This window comes from Rhyacophila brunnea, unplaced genomic scaffold (assembly GCF_057557595.1).
Source record: "Rhyacophila brunnea isolate RB1 unplaced genomic scaffold, BYU_Rbru_1.0 scaffold_13, whole genome shotgun sequence".
Taxonomy (NCBI): domain Eukaryota; kingdom Metazoa; phylum Arthropoda; class Insecta; order Trichoptera; family Rhyacophilidae; genus Rhyacophila; species Rhyacophila brunnea.
Window position 1 is genome coordinate 29,701,381 of NW_028232785.1, and position 19,581 is coordinate 29,720,961.

Below are 19,581 nucleotides of genomic sequence, written 5' to 3' on the forward strand. Positions count from 1 at the left end.
TTGTTTCCAAAGTATTGAACGGTTCTAATTCTGATACCAAGCCCTATTTTCCATAACAATTTTATACCACACAGATATGATTTTGATTCGAATATAATATTGCTAGTCGTACATTATGGTCAAGAATAATTTTGTATACTTAGTTAAATTTCGATATATTTGCGACAGTTCTACTTTTGATACTATACGACTCACTTAACAGTGACTATAAAGAGTTTTTTTCTTCTTGTATTTCGTGATATACAATGTAGGTAGGTAATGTTTTCTCATGAGCGCTATAAATAGTCGGCAATGGCGCTACCTATATTACATTTTTAACAGCTGGGGCCTTATGTTAGAACTTAGGAGTTGTAGTCCCCCGTTCGACATGAAGTCATATGACATCATTGTGACGTACTACCGGAGTGATAATAGCATTCGAGAAAATAGCGCTAGTCAAATGCTGGCGTTATTCATTGTCCCCATACACAAATAGGTGTTTCAGCGTAATAATATCTATGGTGAGCAGTGTGTGTTGGGCGGCTTGCCTCGAGCGTGTATTGGCTGACGTCACAATTACGTCATGTCGTCGGGTGACTTGATATCACTTGTTAGAACATAAGGCTGCTGATGACATTTCTTGGCCTGAATCATTGCCGACTGAAGAGGAAAGCCGTTACATTCACGACTGGTCCTACCTTTCCGTCCCTCCCGATCCCTATGGATGACCTATAATTATATAGAGTGCTCATACTGACGCGTCTGTTGTTTTCACTTGACGGAGTATTCTTAGTTTCAGATTTCTCTCAGATTATTTTAACGTATCTTGGAGGCTTTGGAGTTCATCTAATTTAATGGTTATGTGTTATTAATAATATTTGGAAGTGACGATCAAAATAAGTAAACTTCATCTGTGTATAATAATATCATACTACACTAGGACGTTTGTCAATGTGACAGTCGTTTCTAAACGACAATAACCAATATCTTATTTTATAGTCTTCAGTCATTATAGAATACCAAACTCTACTTGCAAGTACGTTATCGATAAATAAGGTTCAAATAGACTATATGACGATCGGGCACATATATTAGGTATATGCTGGGATTTAGTGTCTATGATCATATCTAGGCCATTCCGACATAAACTATACATACATATTGTATGACAGCTATGAATGACATCGTATTTACACTCTGTGACAGCCTGTGACACAGGACGCCGACATAAAAACGGGTTTTTTCTGCATTTATATGACCGATCGTCATAGAGTCTAATTAGAGCCAATAGTGTGGCAGTGGACCACTCGTTGCTTGTGCAGAAAGTTATGCTCAGGCTTTAATAATCTTAATATGGTGGTGCCTGAATTCAATTCAATAACAAAAATATGGCAACACAATTATTATTACTGGCAATCATTAAAATAACTAGGTTGTCAAGTTGCTGTCATTTATATCACCGATGGTGCTGATTCATGAATCCAAGCTTAAAATGGATATAAAACGTGAGCAAGATGATGACGAATGTGGTGCGGATATTAACATGCCTAGTCTCATTTGGTTTGACAGTTCAACTAGCCGTACAATGGACCTAAAACGAGAACCAAGTCAAGGTGAATTTAGCACAGACAGAATCCCGGATCTCACATGGTTCGATGTGCCAACAAAGCCTCCAATGAACCAAGACAGACTCGATTATATCAAGCATGAGAATTCCAATGACGCTAATTGCAGTTTTGAGGTTAGTTTCATAACTATAATGGTACTGTGTGTTTGTAATACTTTGCATAATTTGCATAAAAAGGTTTCTGAAATGTGTCGGGTGTGTCTGAGTCGTGGACCCCACATCCTAAAGCGGCCCCCCAGGCTAGGATCTTTGGCGGGCCCCCTGCTTATCGCTAAAGATAAAGGCAGTGTCACGCTCTACAGTAGCGTTTTCCACATGGTGTACACGGTAAAACTGGTGTGTAGGTATATTTAGTGTTTGTTAGTATATTTTAATATATCTATTTGAATTATGGAGATGTCCAGTATCGATGCACAATTAAAAATTGTGTCGTATAACCACATAATTTTAAATAATATTATCGAAGTAAATAGCGCGCAGGCAACTTCTTTTTTACTATTAGAGCATTGTGATGTGTGTTTATCCCACTTGTCTGGTGGAGCCTCGCCACGCCGAGCCTCTCCCGAGCCTGGGCCCCCAGACTAGAGCCCTGTCAGCCCCCCCTTGTAGGGGCCATGGTCTGAGTTGTTACGTATTTTCGATCATACCTATAGGACCTAACATTTTGCCAAATGGGATACGAAAACAAGCTAGATGACTGAAACATATGTTAATTTATTATCAAAATCACGAGAACAATTATTTTTAAATAGGTAGTGTTACCTTTCAAATCCGACAAGTAGGTATGTAAATGAAAAAAAATATTCAGTTTTTGCATTTTGTAACATAATATATTTTATTGATAAAATAGACTAAGTATCTATATAAAATGCTATGGTATCTTTGCTTTTTAAGTTTTTTGTGGAATCAGAAAACACTAAATTTAATGTCATAGGTACCGATGCGAATCTTGCAAACTAGAAGCTTATTAAAAAATCTGGCAAGAAAACCGCTAAGTTGTCAACGTTCCAGTTGACGTAGGGACTGTGGAACAATTCCTGAAAATAAATAAACACCTTGTCTGCAAACACCTCAGACTTGTGAAATTTACCTGACATACTAACGTTATATTGACGATATAGAATATCTAGGGCCATACCCTGTCTATCATTTTTTTCCTGACATATTATAACATTATGTATCTCTTAGTACCCTGCAACGGGCTTCGTTGACAAACCTGAGACCGACCTTCAACTAGTTGACGTCAAGCATGAGTTTGAAGATAATGATCCTCAACCGGGATGCTCGTATTCTGATTACAGGCCATTACATCAGGTAAACTCAGTTTATTTGGTAATGTATTTTATTGAAGGTTGGCGATCACATTGATCGTCATATCTTTACATATTATGTATAAATTTAAAAAATTCTTAACACACAATAGGTAGGTAGATATTCTATACTCTCATATTTAAAAAAAAAATCAGTGTGTGTACTTATGTACGCGCGTTTGAGTTATACTTTTTTGGCGTAACAAAACAAAAACAAAACTTCTGATACCTAACCTAGATTCTTCGACTAGCTCTTAATTATCTTGTTAAAAAACACACTCAAGAAAAACGGACCGCTTATTGGAACGCCGTTGGTTTATTTCGATACACTTTAACTTAGGTATATTACTAAATTTTATAATTATTTATCGTTGTTTTTATTTTTAAAGTAACAACTGCCACTATGACGTTTAATAGTTTGTTTACTTAAGGAATTGCAATTGACCGATAATAATAAATTCGCTGCCTAGGCAACGGAATAATTCTAAACCATAATATTATACTGTATAATCGTCACGATTGGAGTATAATACTGGTAACCGAACAATCTATGGTTCGAATCCATTCGAGTGTGTTTATTTTTGTGTGATAAAATAAATTATGTGTTACATGTCACACGCCAAAAATACACTCTGATCTAATTTTCCAAACGCACCAAAAACAGTATAACTTAAAAAATAATTAAAAAAAAAATACGACACGAATCGACCCTGCGTCTCTCGGGTTTCGTGTCCACGCACATCGACCACAATGCTATAGGTATCTTATCTAATTGCAACAAACTTTAACTAACGGCTCTTACAATACTCATATATTTATTTATATTATTCCATTGATTGATGGCTTGAGAAAATCTGCTATGTAAACTAAAGTATACCCACAGAATGGTAATCTGTCAATTTTAGTGTTTTAGTAAAACTCGTGTTGTAAACGACCTGAATTTTGATATGTTTACAATGTTTTGTTTTCTTAAATAAATAGATAAATAAATAATTATCATAAAATACTGGAGTTCTTAGAACTCGTGTCTGAGGATCGTGAGCCAGATGATTTGGCTATTGAACAGCTTTCTCTGTGTGTTGGTTCCTCTCCTATAGATCTTCTACGATGCGCAAGGTGTAGTCAGTGGAAGACACGTAGCACTCATGACTTGGTGCACCATGTGACGCATCAAATATTTTCATTAATATTCTGGTGCGACATTTTCAGATTCCAGAGACGGCGCTGAAAGAAATTAAAAGTGAAATTGATTGTGAGGAAGTTGAGATCAAAGACGAGTTTGTTGAAACAATGCGACAATTTAAAACTGCAGATCCTCAATATGAATGCCCCAATCCAAAATTTGGTCCAGTGGATCAGGTACGTTTAATTGTAGGTAAGTATATTTATGGGTTTGCTTGGGAAATTCCATGGGATGTGATATTTTTTGACGACCTGTATAAGTGACTTTATCTCCGAGCTTTAATATTTCCACCTTTAAACATTATCATCCAGGTATTTCAAACTCTTTGTCTAGGTATTGGCTTTTTAAAAATTATAAAGCTTGTTTCGATTAAAATCAGATCCTGATTAGATAATATAAGCCTACACAGAGTGGAGGTTTGCACCAACAGATTTTTTTTTTACGAGAAATAAATGTCAGATACTTTCTCAACCATTTAGGCTTTCTCTGACTCATACAAAAATTGAAAAACAGCATGTCTACTTGCCATATCCAGGATTCAAACCTGGGACCCACGACGTTATAGATTTAAGCCGTGCAACCATCGTGGATGTTACAAGATAAAAATTCAAGTGGCAATGGCACTACTTGTCAATATTCTTAAACGTGTCTTAGTTTTGTTACAGAAATTATTTGCCGAGCACATTACTTATCTTGTTTATTTGTCAAGTGGCGACAATAAGCTGGAGGTTCTTCGTCATTCATAATGTTTATTAAGTATTTTTTTCGAAGTTTGTGTGTTGTATAACACACTAATTACTTATCTTAACGCCACTTTGTTGATTTTTTAAACATTTTTACATTATTTTATCCACTAACCGCAATATTTCAAATTGAATCATGTATATGAAGCGTCTAATTACAAAAACCACAATTCAATATTTTCGGGAAACAACGTTTTTATGTTTCAAGCTTCAATTATTTGTTTTACGTGAATTATTTTTTTCGTTGCATTCTATGTCGAAATTGGAACCAAATGGCAATTTGTTTCAGCCGATAAACTCTTGAATGTAATAAATATAAGCAAAATAAAATTGGACGTAGCGCTATTTCTACTTCACTTTTTAATTTACTACGCACATGGTACAAATTTCCGTGGCACTGTCATGAGTTTACCAGATGCTAAACCATGGGAAACGTCCTTTTCAATATTGAACGTTCTATTATTGGTTGACTTAACGCGCGAAATCAACCAAGCTTTACATAATATGAAAATCGGGCTTGGCGCTATTTGTAAAAAATCGAGACTTAAAATATGTTTTTTAATAAATTTTTCGTATGGTTATGTCGCGTTTTTTTTATGACACCCACGGTGGCCGCGCGGCTTAAGCATTTGACTATCACGCCGTGGGTCCCAGGTTTGAATCCTGGGTCTGGCAAGTACACATTGGTCTTCAACTTGTGTGTGAGTCAGGGTATGGACCTTATAGGTTGAGCAAGTGGCTGACATCCATTTCTCGTAAAAACAAAATCTGTTAATGCAAACCTCTACTCTGTGGAGGCCTATATGATCCTATTAGGATCGGACATGGTCGGAAAAATTTCGCGTTTTGGAATTTATAGATCAATACATATTGTATAAAATTATACAAAGAATACGTGTGGATTTTTTCTCGATTTTGACCAAATGTGGACTTATCGCTTTTTGGAATTAGACGCCTCATATTCTCTTGAAAATGATTACATTTTATCTTTATTTAAGTGTTATCATGCTTTTCGTTTTATAAATTATTTTAATGTCTTTGATTTATTCAAAATCTTTTTGTAGAACTTTGACCATCCGCGTTCCAGCATGTCACAGTTGACGAATTCAACCACAGAAATCCAAGCTATAACAGAACACGATCCATACATCGCAGACCAGGAATCGCTTAAAATAATTCTTCCGCAAGTGGTTTATGTTGAAATGGATAATATTGATAAACCATATCAGTGCGATGTGTGTTGTACTAAATTCACGTCGATCGCGAATCTCAAAAAACACGAGACTGTCCATTCTAGTAAAAATCTATTTCAATGCGCTTATTGCTCATTTAAATTCCCTACACTCAGTGCTATGAAGACACATGAAATGAAACATATTGGTAAAAGACCGTACCAATGTGATGTGTGCTCATATAAAACGTCGCAGAGCGATCATTTCAAAACACATAGAATGATACATACTGGCGAAAGACCGTTTATTTGTGATGTGTGTCCATATAAAACGGCGCTTTCCAGTAATCTTAAACGACATAAAATTATGCATACTGGCCATAAACCATACGAGTGTGATGTTTGCTCAAATAAATTTCCCACGATCGCTCATTTCAAAAGACACCAAAAAACTCATACTGAAATAAATTATCAATGCGATGTATGCTCGTATACATACACGACATTTAAAGGGTTGCAATTTCATAAAAGTAAACATAACAACAAAAAAATCTATCAATGCGATGTCTGTTCATATAAATTTGCGACATTGAACGGTATCAAAAATCATAAAATGACACATGGTGCTGAAAAATCGTAGCAAGGAATTTTTGCTCCAAACACAAACAACGAAAGACATAAATGACATATTATTATGTTGAAAAACAATGTCAATGCAATGTCGCCGACACACAAATGATATCAACATAGTTATCTCACGAGACATAAAAATATACTTCGTATTGGTGAACTTTAGTAATTCATCGTTTGATCATTTTATTTTACGATATTACAAAGTAAAATAAAGACTCAGGTACAACCTCTTATTACATAATCTCGAAAGCGCGAAAAATATTGTGGTGCATGTCGCGTACTATCACATGACGTCACAGTAAGCTATCCCTAGGGAAAAAAGTGTATAAAGTCGCTTTTCTTGGTGTTTAAAATGTTATCAGACTGATGCTCCCATCCCGTAGCACATTTTGAACTTTAAATGAACATTGTTAGTTAGCAAAATCTGCCGAAATCACCAAAACAACAATGAGGTCACCTTACATTGTACTGCTCTGCATGACTCAATGAACGTTTTTGTATCATTTAAAAATCGTGTGTTTTGTTTTTTGCGGATGGCAGTATTAATTTTCTATAAGAATGTTGTCTATTATCTATGGTCTGCGAGTTGGGTTCTTGCACAGTCTACTCTAGATGATGCTGGTTCTGTTAAAAATATTAGATACAAACAGACTCATTACTAGATCATTCCATCATTAAATTTACAGATATCGTGTTCGTTCAAAATATTCTGCAAAATGACGAAACTATAGACTTAAATTGTCGCCGTGATAGTACGCGATATGCACATCAATATAATATTAACTTTAGTGTCCCGAAATTTGAAATGACTACCTACCTTCTTTCGTTTATCAAAGTGTATTAAAAAGAATAATTCCTTCATTGATTTGTATACTGGTCTACAATTCTAAAAAAAGGTTTATCAACTAACCAACGAACTGTTATGCATTAGTTCGATACGTAGATAAGAGATTCTAATTAGAGAAACCGCAACTTTCGCTGATAACAATAGCATCCTCTGATATCAATAATATTGTCAATTTAAATATTGATTCATTTATTCTAATTAATTCTAGAAAACCACAAAACAATAATATAATGTTATTTGTGTTTGATAATTGGAAACATCTAGAACATTATTCAATCTATATATGAACCATTGTACACGTAAGTAATTTGTTAGTTCTCTATCGACCATTGTCTCTATAGTATGTAAGTTGGCTTTCTGTCAATTGTAATAAATCTGTATTACTTGTAATTTATCACCGTTTAATAAATCAAACATCTATCAAAAGTTCTTCTATTTCGATTTGATATCTCCTGTGAATATATCCGCCCTCTTTCGCTATTCCTGACAAAACAAAAGAGACTTTAACAGAGCCCTATTTCATAGTCCTCTGTATAATAATAATAACATAGCAAATAATACCTTACAAGTATAAAGACTATTTAATTTCGTATATTACGAAACCTAAAAGACTTAGTGAAAGTGATTAACTATCTAACTTAAACTATTCCACTTTTTGGGGACGTAACAAAACGATGACTGATGTATGTATGCTGCTCAGTGCGTTTAACATGGGTGGCCAACCCAAAGCCCGCGGGTCGCGTGCGGCCCGCTGGGTGTCAACTCGTGAGCAGTGAAAACATACAAATAATATCAAATGCTGCCGCTAGATGTGCTAATTTTGCAAATTGAGATTCGGTATTGGCTCAAAATTTTAAAAATCACGGTGTGCTTTTTGCTACATTTGCAACGCCATTCTCCGTAGATGTGAATTTATTACCGGGAAATTTACAAAAAATTGAACATTGTGAAATATGTTGCGATTAACAGTTAAAGGAAAAATTCCATCAGGTTGGTTTGAAAGAGTTTTACAAAATATATTTGGACAAGGAGAAATATCCTGCATTTTATAAACATGCTCCAATGATGAATTCGCTATTCACGTGTGAACAGCTTTTTAGTCGGATGAAGCATATCAAATCTGTTTGCGTGTAGAACAACTTCACTCGATGTCGATATTGATGCACTTAAATCTGCCACACAAAATCAAACTTCTCACTTAAATTTATTATTTTGTTTATTTTTTATTATTTAAAAAAGTCTAATCTAATAAATATGTTTGATTCTCATTTTTGTTTTATTTTATTTCTTAATATGAATCTGGCCCGGCTGCTAAAAAGGTTGGTCACCCATGGTTTAAATGCTATTTATTTAATTATTTAAGAAAACAAAAAATTGGTCGTAAAAAATCAAAATTCAGGATGTTCACAACATGAGATTTACATTATAACAATAATATTACTCTCACAAGAGAGGAGAAAAAAATTAGTACTTAAGGGGGGACATGCTCGTCGTAGGTCAAAATTGAGTTTTTTTGTATTTTCAAACCATGATCCTGGATATTCCTTAAACGTTGTAGATAATCTATTTATATCATTTTGAAGCCTTATTATCTTTAAATTTATTTTAAACATTTTATGACTGCATACAGTATTTTTATTACATAAAATAGTATTCTTTTAAACCTCTCGCTCCAATGTTTTAGAATATAGTCATATTTCGGTACATGAATGTGCAGTGGTGTTAATCTTCAAATGTGTTAATCTTGCCGATTTTTTGAATAATAAAATGCCTAATTCTTGTAAAATTTGGGATCACTGAGATTTTCAATATAATTTTTTATCCTAAATATTTTACTAAAATTATCTCGTCATTAATTATACTAATGGTTTTATAAATGCGTTTAATAATTAATAAATGTAAAAAAATCTTAACACCACTGCACATTCATGTACCGAAATATGACTATATTCTAAAACATTAGAGCGAGAGGTTTAAAAGAATACTATTTTATGTAACAAAAATACTTTACGCAGTCATCAAAAATATTTAAAATAAATATAAAGGATAATAAGGCTTCAAAATTATATAAATAGATTATCTACAACGTTTAAGGAATGTCCAGGATGAAAGTCTAAGTGAAAACAAAATTCAAACTACATCATCAAAAATATTAATGTCTTTAGGGAGCGCATTTACTAGGTCTTGCACCGCCTCACTTTATTGTGCCTGATCGGCTTGACTCGAGGAAACAGTTCTGACCCAGAAAACGTCATGGCTGCAACCACACCGGTGATTCAAAAGCCCATATAAATTTATATTCTTTAGTACGCCAGGATTGGAAACTATCCCTCGTGATGGCAGGTAAACATATTTCGAGAGAAAAAGTGACCTACGAGATTTAAGAGAGTGAAAAGTGAGTATGCCTTGTAGAAAGGCAGTCGGAAAGTAATTGTTTGATGAATTATTAAAAGGAAAACAGTTATATGGCCTAAAATAAAGACATCGAAGAAATTTCTTATGGACGCGCTCTAAAATAAACTTTTATCTAACTTCATAAGTTATATGTTTCTGGTATAATATAATATAATGTAGGGTTTAATCAAAAATTGTATCATACAACCACATATTTTTAAATATTTAAAAACATAAAGTAAAATAGCGTCGCTGGCAACTTTTTACCGCTGTAGCTAATTTTTGATGTGTGTTTACCGTTCTCGTTGGGCCTCCAGGCTAGAACCCTGTCAGTCCCTCCTTATGGGGACTACGCTCAGGGGTATAATGACATAAATCGACAAAAAATGTACTTAACTCGCAGTCGTGATGTAGAACTCAGAAAAGACTTACGTAAATCACATTGTAATTTTAGTTGTGTCACTAAATCAACTAATAAACATCCATAAGAAAAGTTCTGTGTATTTAATTCCGACTCCACATATTATAAACATTAACTTAATGACTAAACTAAAACAAATTAGTAACACCCCAAATTGAATAATTGACCAGCTGCAATGGAGAGACAAAACAAAACTGCCCTTAGACGAATACAGCATCGACTCTTTAGACCCATGTAAAAATACACACAATTGTACCATTATGGGGTAAGTTATTGCCGACTGCAACCGAAAGCTGATACATTCACAACGACTGGTCCTACTTTTTCCGCCCCTCCCGTTGTTGTCGATTGATGACCTGTCATTGTTCTATAGAGTGCTCATAATGATGCGGCTATCGTGTCCACACAGGGAATGATTTGATTTGGATAGATGAGTTAAAATAATACACTAGCATTAACACACCTTATACAAATGTAATGCATAGATCAATCCTACATATTTTTTAGAAATCGATATTACCACCGGTTTTTGTGTGAAGGACTAGTCTGACTTTGATAGCTGATGAAGAACAGGAATGTATATTATTTATTAATAACACTGATAGAGTTAATATATTTTATGTTAGAATTCAATTTGAAACGACAAAGGGCGAATCAATATGTCAAGCAATCTGGGATCTGATTTTGACAGCTGAAAAGTAGACCACTCATTGCTTGTGAAAAAAAATATGCTTAAGCTTTATAAATCTAAAGATGGCGCTGGTCCAGGATATCTACCTGGGGTGTTATCCTCAAGTCCTTGTTTGTGACAAAAAGAAAAATAGATATAAAGACAAATAAAAGAATAAGGAAATTTGATTCACCACTATTATTTGAGAAAGGTTTGCCGGTTCAAAAGAGATATTTTAGGTGATTATTTGTAAGGGATTGTATGAAAAACCAATTCTTTTTTATATATAATTTTATTAGGTTAGTTATTAATAATAACATTTAAAAAATAATTCTACCTTTGTAAACAAAGCAGGTGCTATAAATCGGTTATGAAGGGTGCCTGTTAAAGGTATATATGCTGTGGTCGTGTCCAGTCGTTTGCAGTTTGCCGTCATGGAATGTTTTATTGGAAATATTTAGCGGTATACTAAAGACCGTTCAACCTCTTTGGGTCGTATAGAACCTACTGACATAAAACTCATGTCTAAATAAAACACGGTTCTTCTCAGTTTTCACTTTACTTACAAGATGCCAGCAGCAAAAAAAAAAATGAAAAAAACCAACATACTGGATTATTTGTTAGGTTATGTAAGGTTTTCATTCTTGAATTTTGACAAAATCAGCTATGAAAATTGAATTAATGTTTATATTTTAATTTAATAAAATAATTAGAGACCGTATAGTATACGGTCATCTTTCTCCAATAAGAAAATTCACTCCGAACTGTGCCACGGTGAACAATTTTACGTTTAATTCAATATAGGAATAACCCACTATATTGAAATATTGCCGAACAACCTTTCCTCATAAACAATATTTAATGTTCACATAATGCGATGCTTAGAAGTAATGTTTTTGTTTTTTATTTAATCATCTACTGAATTTGAATAATCATGTCATTTAAAACTAAATAATATTAAGATTTTTTCCAGTGTATAATATGACATAATATGTCATAATTATGATCATTTCATTAAACCGTAGAGGTTTTAAATAAAAAGAGGGGCAAGGACGATCGGCTTTCTCATACAACCGAATGAAGCAGGCTAACAATAGCCGACAACTTACGAGAAATAGCGACGCGTTAAAAAAAAATCAGGGAACCACTGAGGATTTACTTTGGTCATTATAATCTACCCATATAATATCGTCAATGTTTTGGCAGAAGACACTAATTCGAAAAAATTGCATATTGAGTTAGTTATACCAAAATGTTCCTTATTTCAAACTTTACCGTCTGGAAACCTTCTTGATAAATAAACAGTCTTTATTTCAAGTCATCCTTTTTACGATTACTTAATAAACTCACATGATAGACCATTTCAAACATTTTAACAACTTCAAAGTCAAATTATTCAAAACTAGTATTCTCCAGTTTGTGTTCTGCCAGAACAGAGACGATAATGTAATGTTAACGTGGAAATTTTGCCGCAACTTGATTACCAGCCCGCATCACCTTACTTGTCCATTATACTAGTCTGCTTCACCATACTTTCATATAACCTGCCGCCCCTAGGATAAAACCTAGACATTAAACTATAACACCATCTCACTAACGTGGTCTATTATCAGTATGTCTCATTTTATGTCGTTTAAGATTACTGACCTGAGAGCATTTAAAAGGACAAATGTCGCACTGATATGGTTTTTCACCGGTGTGTTTTCTTTTATGTGCCTTCAGATGACCTATTTGAGAACATTTAAATGAGCAAACATTGCATTCAAATGGTTGTTCACCAGTGTGCGTCATTTTATGCGTTTTTAGATAACTGATATTCGAACATTTAAATGCGCAAACATCGCATTTAAATGATTTTTCACCAATATGTTTTCTCTTATGCTTCTCGAGATCATCTGGCTGCGTGCATTTAAATGAACACACATCACAATGATATGTTTTTTCACAAGTTTGCGTAATTATATGTCTTTTAAGATCACCAAGCCTTAAAAATTTTAACGAACAATTATCGCATTTAAATGGCTTTTCACCAGTGTGTGACATTTTATGTGATTTTAGATGACCAAGTTGTGTGTATTTCGATGAGCATACGTCACATTCAAATGGTTTTTCACCGGTATGGACCATTTTATGTCTTTTAAGATCACCGATCCGCGAAAATTTAAACGAACATATATCACACTCGTGTGGTTTTTCACCAGTATGTGTCATTTTATGTCTTTTGAGATTAAAAAGTATCAATGTTTTATACGAGCAAATATCGCACGTATATGATTTTTTACCGGAATGTGTAATTTCATGTTCTTTGTGGAAATCAACATGCACGCCTCCTTCAACATCATCAACCTTATTTTTCTTTTCCCGGAAAAAAATTGTTTTATTTGATTTGATATTTTCCGACTTGCCACGTGTAATATTATTACTTGGAGAGTTAAGTACTGCTTTTGTAGACTTGGGTGTCACGATCACTTCCTGATTGGTGTTTTCTCGACGTACCATCTCTGAATGCTCGGTCGTCAAATTTCGGGATAATTCGGTGTCAGGTTCTAAGCGATCGTCCACTATGTTGAATATATCGGGAGTATTGTTAGAAAGTAGGGTCTCATCTTCAATTTGACGTTCAGTTATACATCGCTGAGTATAAATCTACAAAAAGAATAAGGACATTGTAATCGACATATATTTATTTATTGCGTATATCATTTTCTTTAGTGTAACCCACTAACAAAAGTTAGCGACCACCCGCTACCTTCGGTCGATTGTCTGTTTCGGGCAATAAAATTAATATGGACGAAGCACCTGGAAAAAAATGACACTCACTTTTATGTCGGGTCTGCCGAATGGCATAATCTGTTCTAACGCCATTACAATAAAGGTGATATTGCTATAAATTCCCGATGCGTGATATCGCATAATGGAAATTGCGAAATTTTGTCTACCTATACATTAGCGGATGTCGCTATGCGCGAATTTACTTGCTAGCTACTGTACTGAGTTCATTGTCCATTAATAATGTCATTGGTTTCAGGGAACAGTTTAGTTAGTGCAAGGGTTCACAAATTCTTTCGTCGAAGGGACAATTTTGAAATCAAAAATTATATTTATATATATATTAATTATATTAAACTTATATTTTTAATAAATATAGGTACATTATTATTGCTCTTATTAATATACTAAAAAATAATATTATTTTTTTTTCACCATGTAATTTATTTAATTGTTTATTTGAAACTAAATCCTGCAATCTAGGCACAAATGTTGTGGTGTAAATACGCAAAACAAATGCGATATGGTTGTCTGTTAATTTTGATCTAAAGTTTGATTTATTAATACTCATTGTAGAAAATGTTTTTTCACAAATATATGTACCTACTTCCAAATAAAGAAGCCATTTTATGTAAGTGAAAGTTCTCATTCTTGCCAGAGAATATTTTATTTTAAATGTAATTTTTAATATTCTATATATGAAGAATAGAAAATAATACAGATTTAACATAAATCTCGCGGGATATATCAAAAAGTCGCAAGGGACATATTTTGTTTGAACGCCTGGTTTAGTGGATCTGAACTAATATTGATCATAGGATTCTTAAATCTCAAAATATGGAATCGTTTTATGCTACCTTCACCGTTGACCTTTCCTTGCATAACGATTTTGGGGATTCTGTTCCATTAACGTCAGATAATGTGGCCTGGTTACTGTAGTTTTCTGTTTTTGATACTACGAAAAAATCCTCAAATGTTTTCCCTTCCGTGCTTGAGGATCTATGCAGCCACATCTCGGAAGTATTAACTATACGTGACATCGCCTGGCTTACGTCTTGTCCAGATGGTACGATTTGACTCACGCGCATTCCAGGTTCATGTGACTTCATTGAGCTGTCTACATGCACTCGTGACGTATCGCGGCGAGACACGCGTCATCTGGACAAGCACTTAGCGTCCATTCTTGAATGCCATAGAACAGGAGTGGAAGAACATAGCAGTGCACCATATATAGTTAATACATACAGATACCTTCTTGCAATGCAACTAGTTTTTTGGATATCGAAATAAGTTTACATGCTTGTCTATATAGAGAAAATGGAGAACAAAAGAGGACTATTTCAGACCGAGGACATTATTATTAAGTCTAAAACGAGGACCGGTCCTCTTTTTGTATACCTTCTGGTAACCCTTTAGGTAGGACATTTCTTATAAACAAAAATAATACAATGAAATCGAGAGGTAGGTGATTATAGATATAAGTCAAATTAAAATAATAGGTACCTTATTTTCAGAGCTGATTTCTGCATAAGAACATCCTGCAATTGGATCTTCATCATTACTTTTTGGGCATCTTGTGTCTGTAACAACCGCGCCTTTGGGGTCAACCAGATACAAATCAGTCTCAGATTTTATATTGACCAAGTCAGCTGGAGGGTTCTGAAATCGAGCAATGAAATGTGTATAATTATTATAATCACGACATAAGACTTTGAGAAAAATATCGGTGACACTTAAACTAACTGAACAAAACGTGAAGGTATTAATAATTGTGGTATCTACCTCCGCTACGTTTCAGACATGACGTGAAATTTATGGTCAAAATAAATGACCTACAGAGCTTTCTATTCGTAATTAAATTAAAAAATTCCGGTGTAATTGTATTGTGAAATTTCTACCCCTGTTCCTGGACAAATTTGAGTGAAATTGGTTTTATATAGTGAATAATGTAATCTTAGTTAAATGGATTATGGGAATATTTAAACGAAACTTTTAAGAACAATAGAAAACAGTTTATTAATTTCGAAGAGTGTAATATTTTTGCCAACAACCTACTTTGTGCAAAGGAACATTACATCCTTTGCACATGTACCGAGTCTCGCCTCTCTTCTTCATTTTAGCACATACCTTACATACCCTTGACGGGTATGCCACATTCTGTGTTGCTGGAATCGTCTGAAGGGTATGTCTAGATATATCTCCAGATAATCTGACAGGCGAATCCAGGGTCACATGACGCCTCGGAGCCGGAGAAGGCGAGACATCGGTATACTATCTTACGACTAGGGTTAAATTTGATTATGCATTTGTTAATTGAATTAGGCACACATTAGGAGCAACAAAAAAAACCTTTTTTTCGTCCACTTTACCGACTTCCGATGTCAAAAATCAAATTACACATCGCTCTCGAGAACTTAGACTTTCTTATAGCACTACATGGAATATGACTAAAAAAAGATTTGCAATGGAAGGCGTTTAAAATACAGTTAAAATGAGAGCTAAACAGACCCATTATTTCAGCGAAGACGCTTTCTCATTTGGTTAATTGACTTCGTGAATCAGCACACCTGCGCATCTATTCTAAACACAAGACTGCTATCGATCGCTATCGGCAGTAGGTAGTTTATCATGTTTGTATTGACGTATTATAATTGTTACAATAAGTAAGCCATCTAAACAGTCAAAACTGTCTATCTCACTCTAAAAGTTAGTACAGCTAAGAGAGGTGCTGTTAAAACATTGCACTTATTGGAACAATACAACTAACATATTGTAAAAATTATAATACCTTCCTTAATACAAACATGAAAAACTACCCTCGATAGCCGCCGATTTCAGTCTTGTGTATATAATAGATGCGCTGGAACGAATTTTTTGAAAAATAAAATATCTAGCAATGATGTTACTGTCAATGGAGAACGGGCAACAGAAACATGATACCTAACTGATTTTTTTCTGACATAAATCAGATGATTTTTAACTGGACGATAATACATAAATATGATTCCAACAAGATGTTGCAACATGCCGTACAGCTAGTGACACAATCAATTAAAAAAATAATAATATAATATATCTAATTCAATAAAACATAATTTAATCATAAATCTTACAGTCGGAACACAAATCACAATTTAAAACAAAGGTACTCACCAAATATCACCTTCTTAGCACGAAAGATTGTTGCGATACAGATCGATTAAAAAAAAACATGTCCAACTTGATTTTTAACTGACTTTTGACTAACTCACCTTATATTCTCTTTTATTATGAAAACCCAATACAATCGTTGGTTCTTGTCAGTTTAGTTTAGTGGAAGTCAGCGGCAAGCAAATTTTGAAAATAGGCGATAGGTACACTGGATTATTCGTTAGGTTAGATTAGTTTTTCATTCTTGAATTCATGAATTATGCTGAAATCGGCTATGAAACCTGCCGCTTCCAGTAAACAAACATGTCATCATTGAATATGTATACAATTTATTATGACAATCCATCGGCAATTTTTTTTGCAGTTCAATGGATTAAAAAATGACCATAATATTATTGCCTACATAGATAGATAGGCAGATTCTAAATTAAGTATATTATGTTATTTATTATGTTATCTATTCCGTTTAAAAAGTTTAGACCATAATATTATGTTATGCATTCGATTATATAAAACAGGTAGGTAGTGTTATGAGATCTGAAAAACTAACCTCAAATATAAAATTAGAATCCACAAAATCCTCTTGCTTTATGTAGACATCCGGGGTTTTTGCATGCTCTATGGGTACATCAAACCAATGTTGTTGTTCTTCCTCAGATTCACCTTCGTCTGGTTCATGTTTTACATCCATTTTGCATTAAAAATACCGCGATTTCCATGTGAATTTATTCTTGTAAATTTAACAATGGTAGAGCTGTCAAAAAAGTATCGATACATTTTCACAAACAGATATTTCTATTCAATACTTTTGACACGTTGCCAGTTTCAATACTTTTGTGTCAATATCGTCATGGCTTCAATAGTATTCAAATTTTTCGTATTATTTTATTGTAAAATCGATTTTAATTAATGATACGTAGGTACCTATTCATTATTTTCACTCTCTTGGATCTCGTCGGTCTCTTCTTCTCTTGAAACACTTTTGCTTATTAGTGCGAGGGATGGTTTCCAATCCTGGTGTCCTAATAAATTTGAATTTACATGCGCCTGCCAATTACCTACGTGGTCGCAGCCATGATTTATTCTGGATTGGAACCGTTTCCTCGTGTCAAGCTTATCAGACACCATTAGCGACGGGTGCAAGATTAGTAAATGCGTTCCCTAAAGACATATATATATTTTCAGTAATGTACTTTGCATTTTGTTTTTGAAACTTTATTTTTCTGTGTTAAATTGTACTTAAGTAGGTATGTTTTGATTTAATTTGTTTTTCTGTTATTATTATTACTATAATATTCTATATTGTAATAGGTATTTGTTATAATGTCAATCTAATGTTGTGTACGTCTTGAATTAAGATTTTTTATGTCCACAAAGTTTTGTATTTTTAAATAAATACTTAAATAATTAATTTGCAAATTTATGAGTTTTTTGTTGTTAAGCTATGTTCGCCCTTTGGCGAAAATATTAGAAAAAATAGCACACAAATACCTAGGTACTCTTCAAGAATAAGCATTAAGTACGTTTAATTGCATACCTAGGTCGGTCCTTACGCTTTATGCATCACACTATGTATTTTTGTAATTTTTAAAGGTTTGTTATTTTCATATCAATACTTGCAAGGACTAGAGGTGAGTTGGAAATACTGTCACCAGTTTGTGTACCCAAGTCTCGGATGAAACAACCCATACTCAGTTGTGTGGCCCAATAAACTTGTTCCAAAAAACTTGCCATGATAATAATATTATCCCGAGTCGCTCGCCAGTAGGTATACCTTTAACACTATTGACATTAAATCCGCGCGAGCGAGATAGCACTTGAATACAAGTGAGTATATTTTAAATTTATTAATCTATTTTATGCATCTGAATGACATAATATTATGCATGAACAATATCATAAATGTAGTGTCACAGCACTTAGCCGTAAGCCGCTCCCGATTTCGCCGTAATTATGTTATTTTGACAGGCACGTTAGGTAGTGGATGAATTTTTTTATTATTTGAGATTACTCTACTACTAACTATTACTGAGATTTTGAGTGTTCAGAAAAACAGCCCAAAAATTTAAAATGCGTTTAAAATTTTTATAATAAATGGGACATTTCGAAAAGCCGAGCTCAGTGTATTTTTAGCGATTCTATTGAAGCCTATTTCAAATACCTAGGTACTAATATGGAGTTGGTTTTAGTTTCAGTTGAGTATGATACTTATGTCGCGTACGTACGCCAAACGCTATATCTATATTGTATTCCAAATACTAGTAAGTATTTCGGAACAAGTTTCGATATTAAGTATTTTTTTATACTGGTAGGAAGTATACTTTAGTCTTCAAAATCGACCAGTTTTCCGACGTCTAGCAAGGACCGATACAAATACCGATAATTTTTCTTTCGACATGAACTTACTAGTTTAGGATAACTGTCAGAACAATATTGATGCTTTGATAAATGAAATCATCCCAATTTTCCTATTTATTATACCTACAATCAGGGTCTTCGGTGCCTATTTCAAAATATTAATAATTCAACTATTAACCTTTTTTCGTCGTCGTCGTCGTCATCGGCATGACTGAGAACTGTGATCACTTCAGATATATAAGTATTACGGCGCTCGAAATGGAAAATTTTACGAACCGGAGCGCCCATAGTTTTCTAATTTTATGTAAGATATTTTGTAAAAATAA

General features: G+C 33.9%; 3 protein-coding genes across 4 annotated transcripts in view; 1 reads left to right on the plus strand and 2 right to left on the minus strand.

Annotated features, from left to right (window-relative positions):
- The window catches only part of LOC147077210 (uncharacterized), a 332,131-nt gene that overhangs the window by 212,419 nt on the left and 100,131 nt on the right, over window positions 1-19,581 (minus strand). Inside the window, exon 4 of the mRNA XM_085940745.1 lies at window positions 4,954-5,210. The gene's annotated coding sequence lies outside the window, so the exon portion shown is untranslated. The remainder of the gene's footprint in view (window positions 1-4,953; window positions 5,211-19,581) is intronic.
- Window positions 1,120-7,916, plus strand: LOC147077218 (uncharacterized). Of its 2 annotated transcripts, none has more exons than XM_085940748.1 (4): window positions 1,120-1,720; window positions 2,795-2,920; window positions 4,126-4,291; window positions 5,907-7,916. In XM_085940748.1, the coding sequence occupies exons 1-4, from the start codon at window positions 1,442-1,444 to the stop codon at window positions 5,912-5,914; spliced, it is 579 nt and encodes a 192-aa protein (XP_085796874.1). In that variant the 5' UTR covers window positions 1,120-1,441; the 3' UTR covers window positions 5,915-7,916. The 2 variants fall into 2 exon arrangements, with proteins under 2 accessions (XP_085796874.1, XP_085796872.1); XM_085940746.1 differs by having other exon boundaries at window positions 1,406-1,720; window positions 4,126-4,275; window positions 5,907-7,909.
- On the minus strand, window positions 7,903-17,625 carry LOC147077219 (uncharacterized). The gene is made up of 4 exons (XM_085941028.1): window positions 17,448-17,625; window positions 15,251-15,406; window positions 13,402-13,624; window positions 7,903-7,976 (listed from the first exon to the last, which is right to left on the minus strand). The coding sequence occupies exons 1-4, from the start codon at window positions 17,586-17,588 to the stop codon at window positions 7,903-7,905; spliced, it is 594 nt and encodes a 197-aa protein (XP_085797154.1). The 5' UTR covers window positions 17,589-17,625.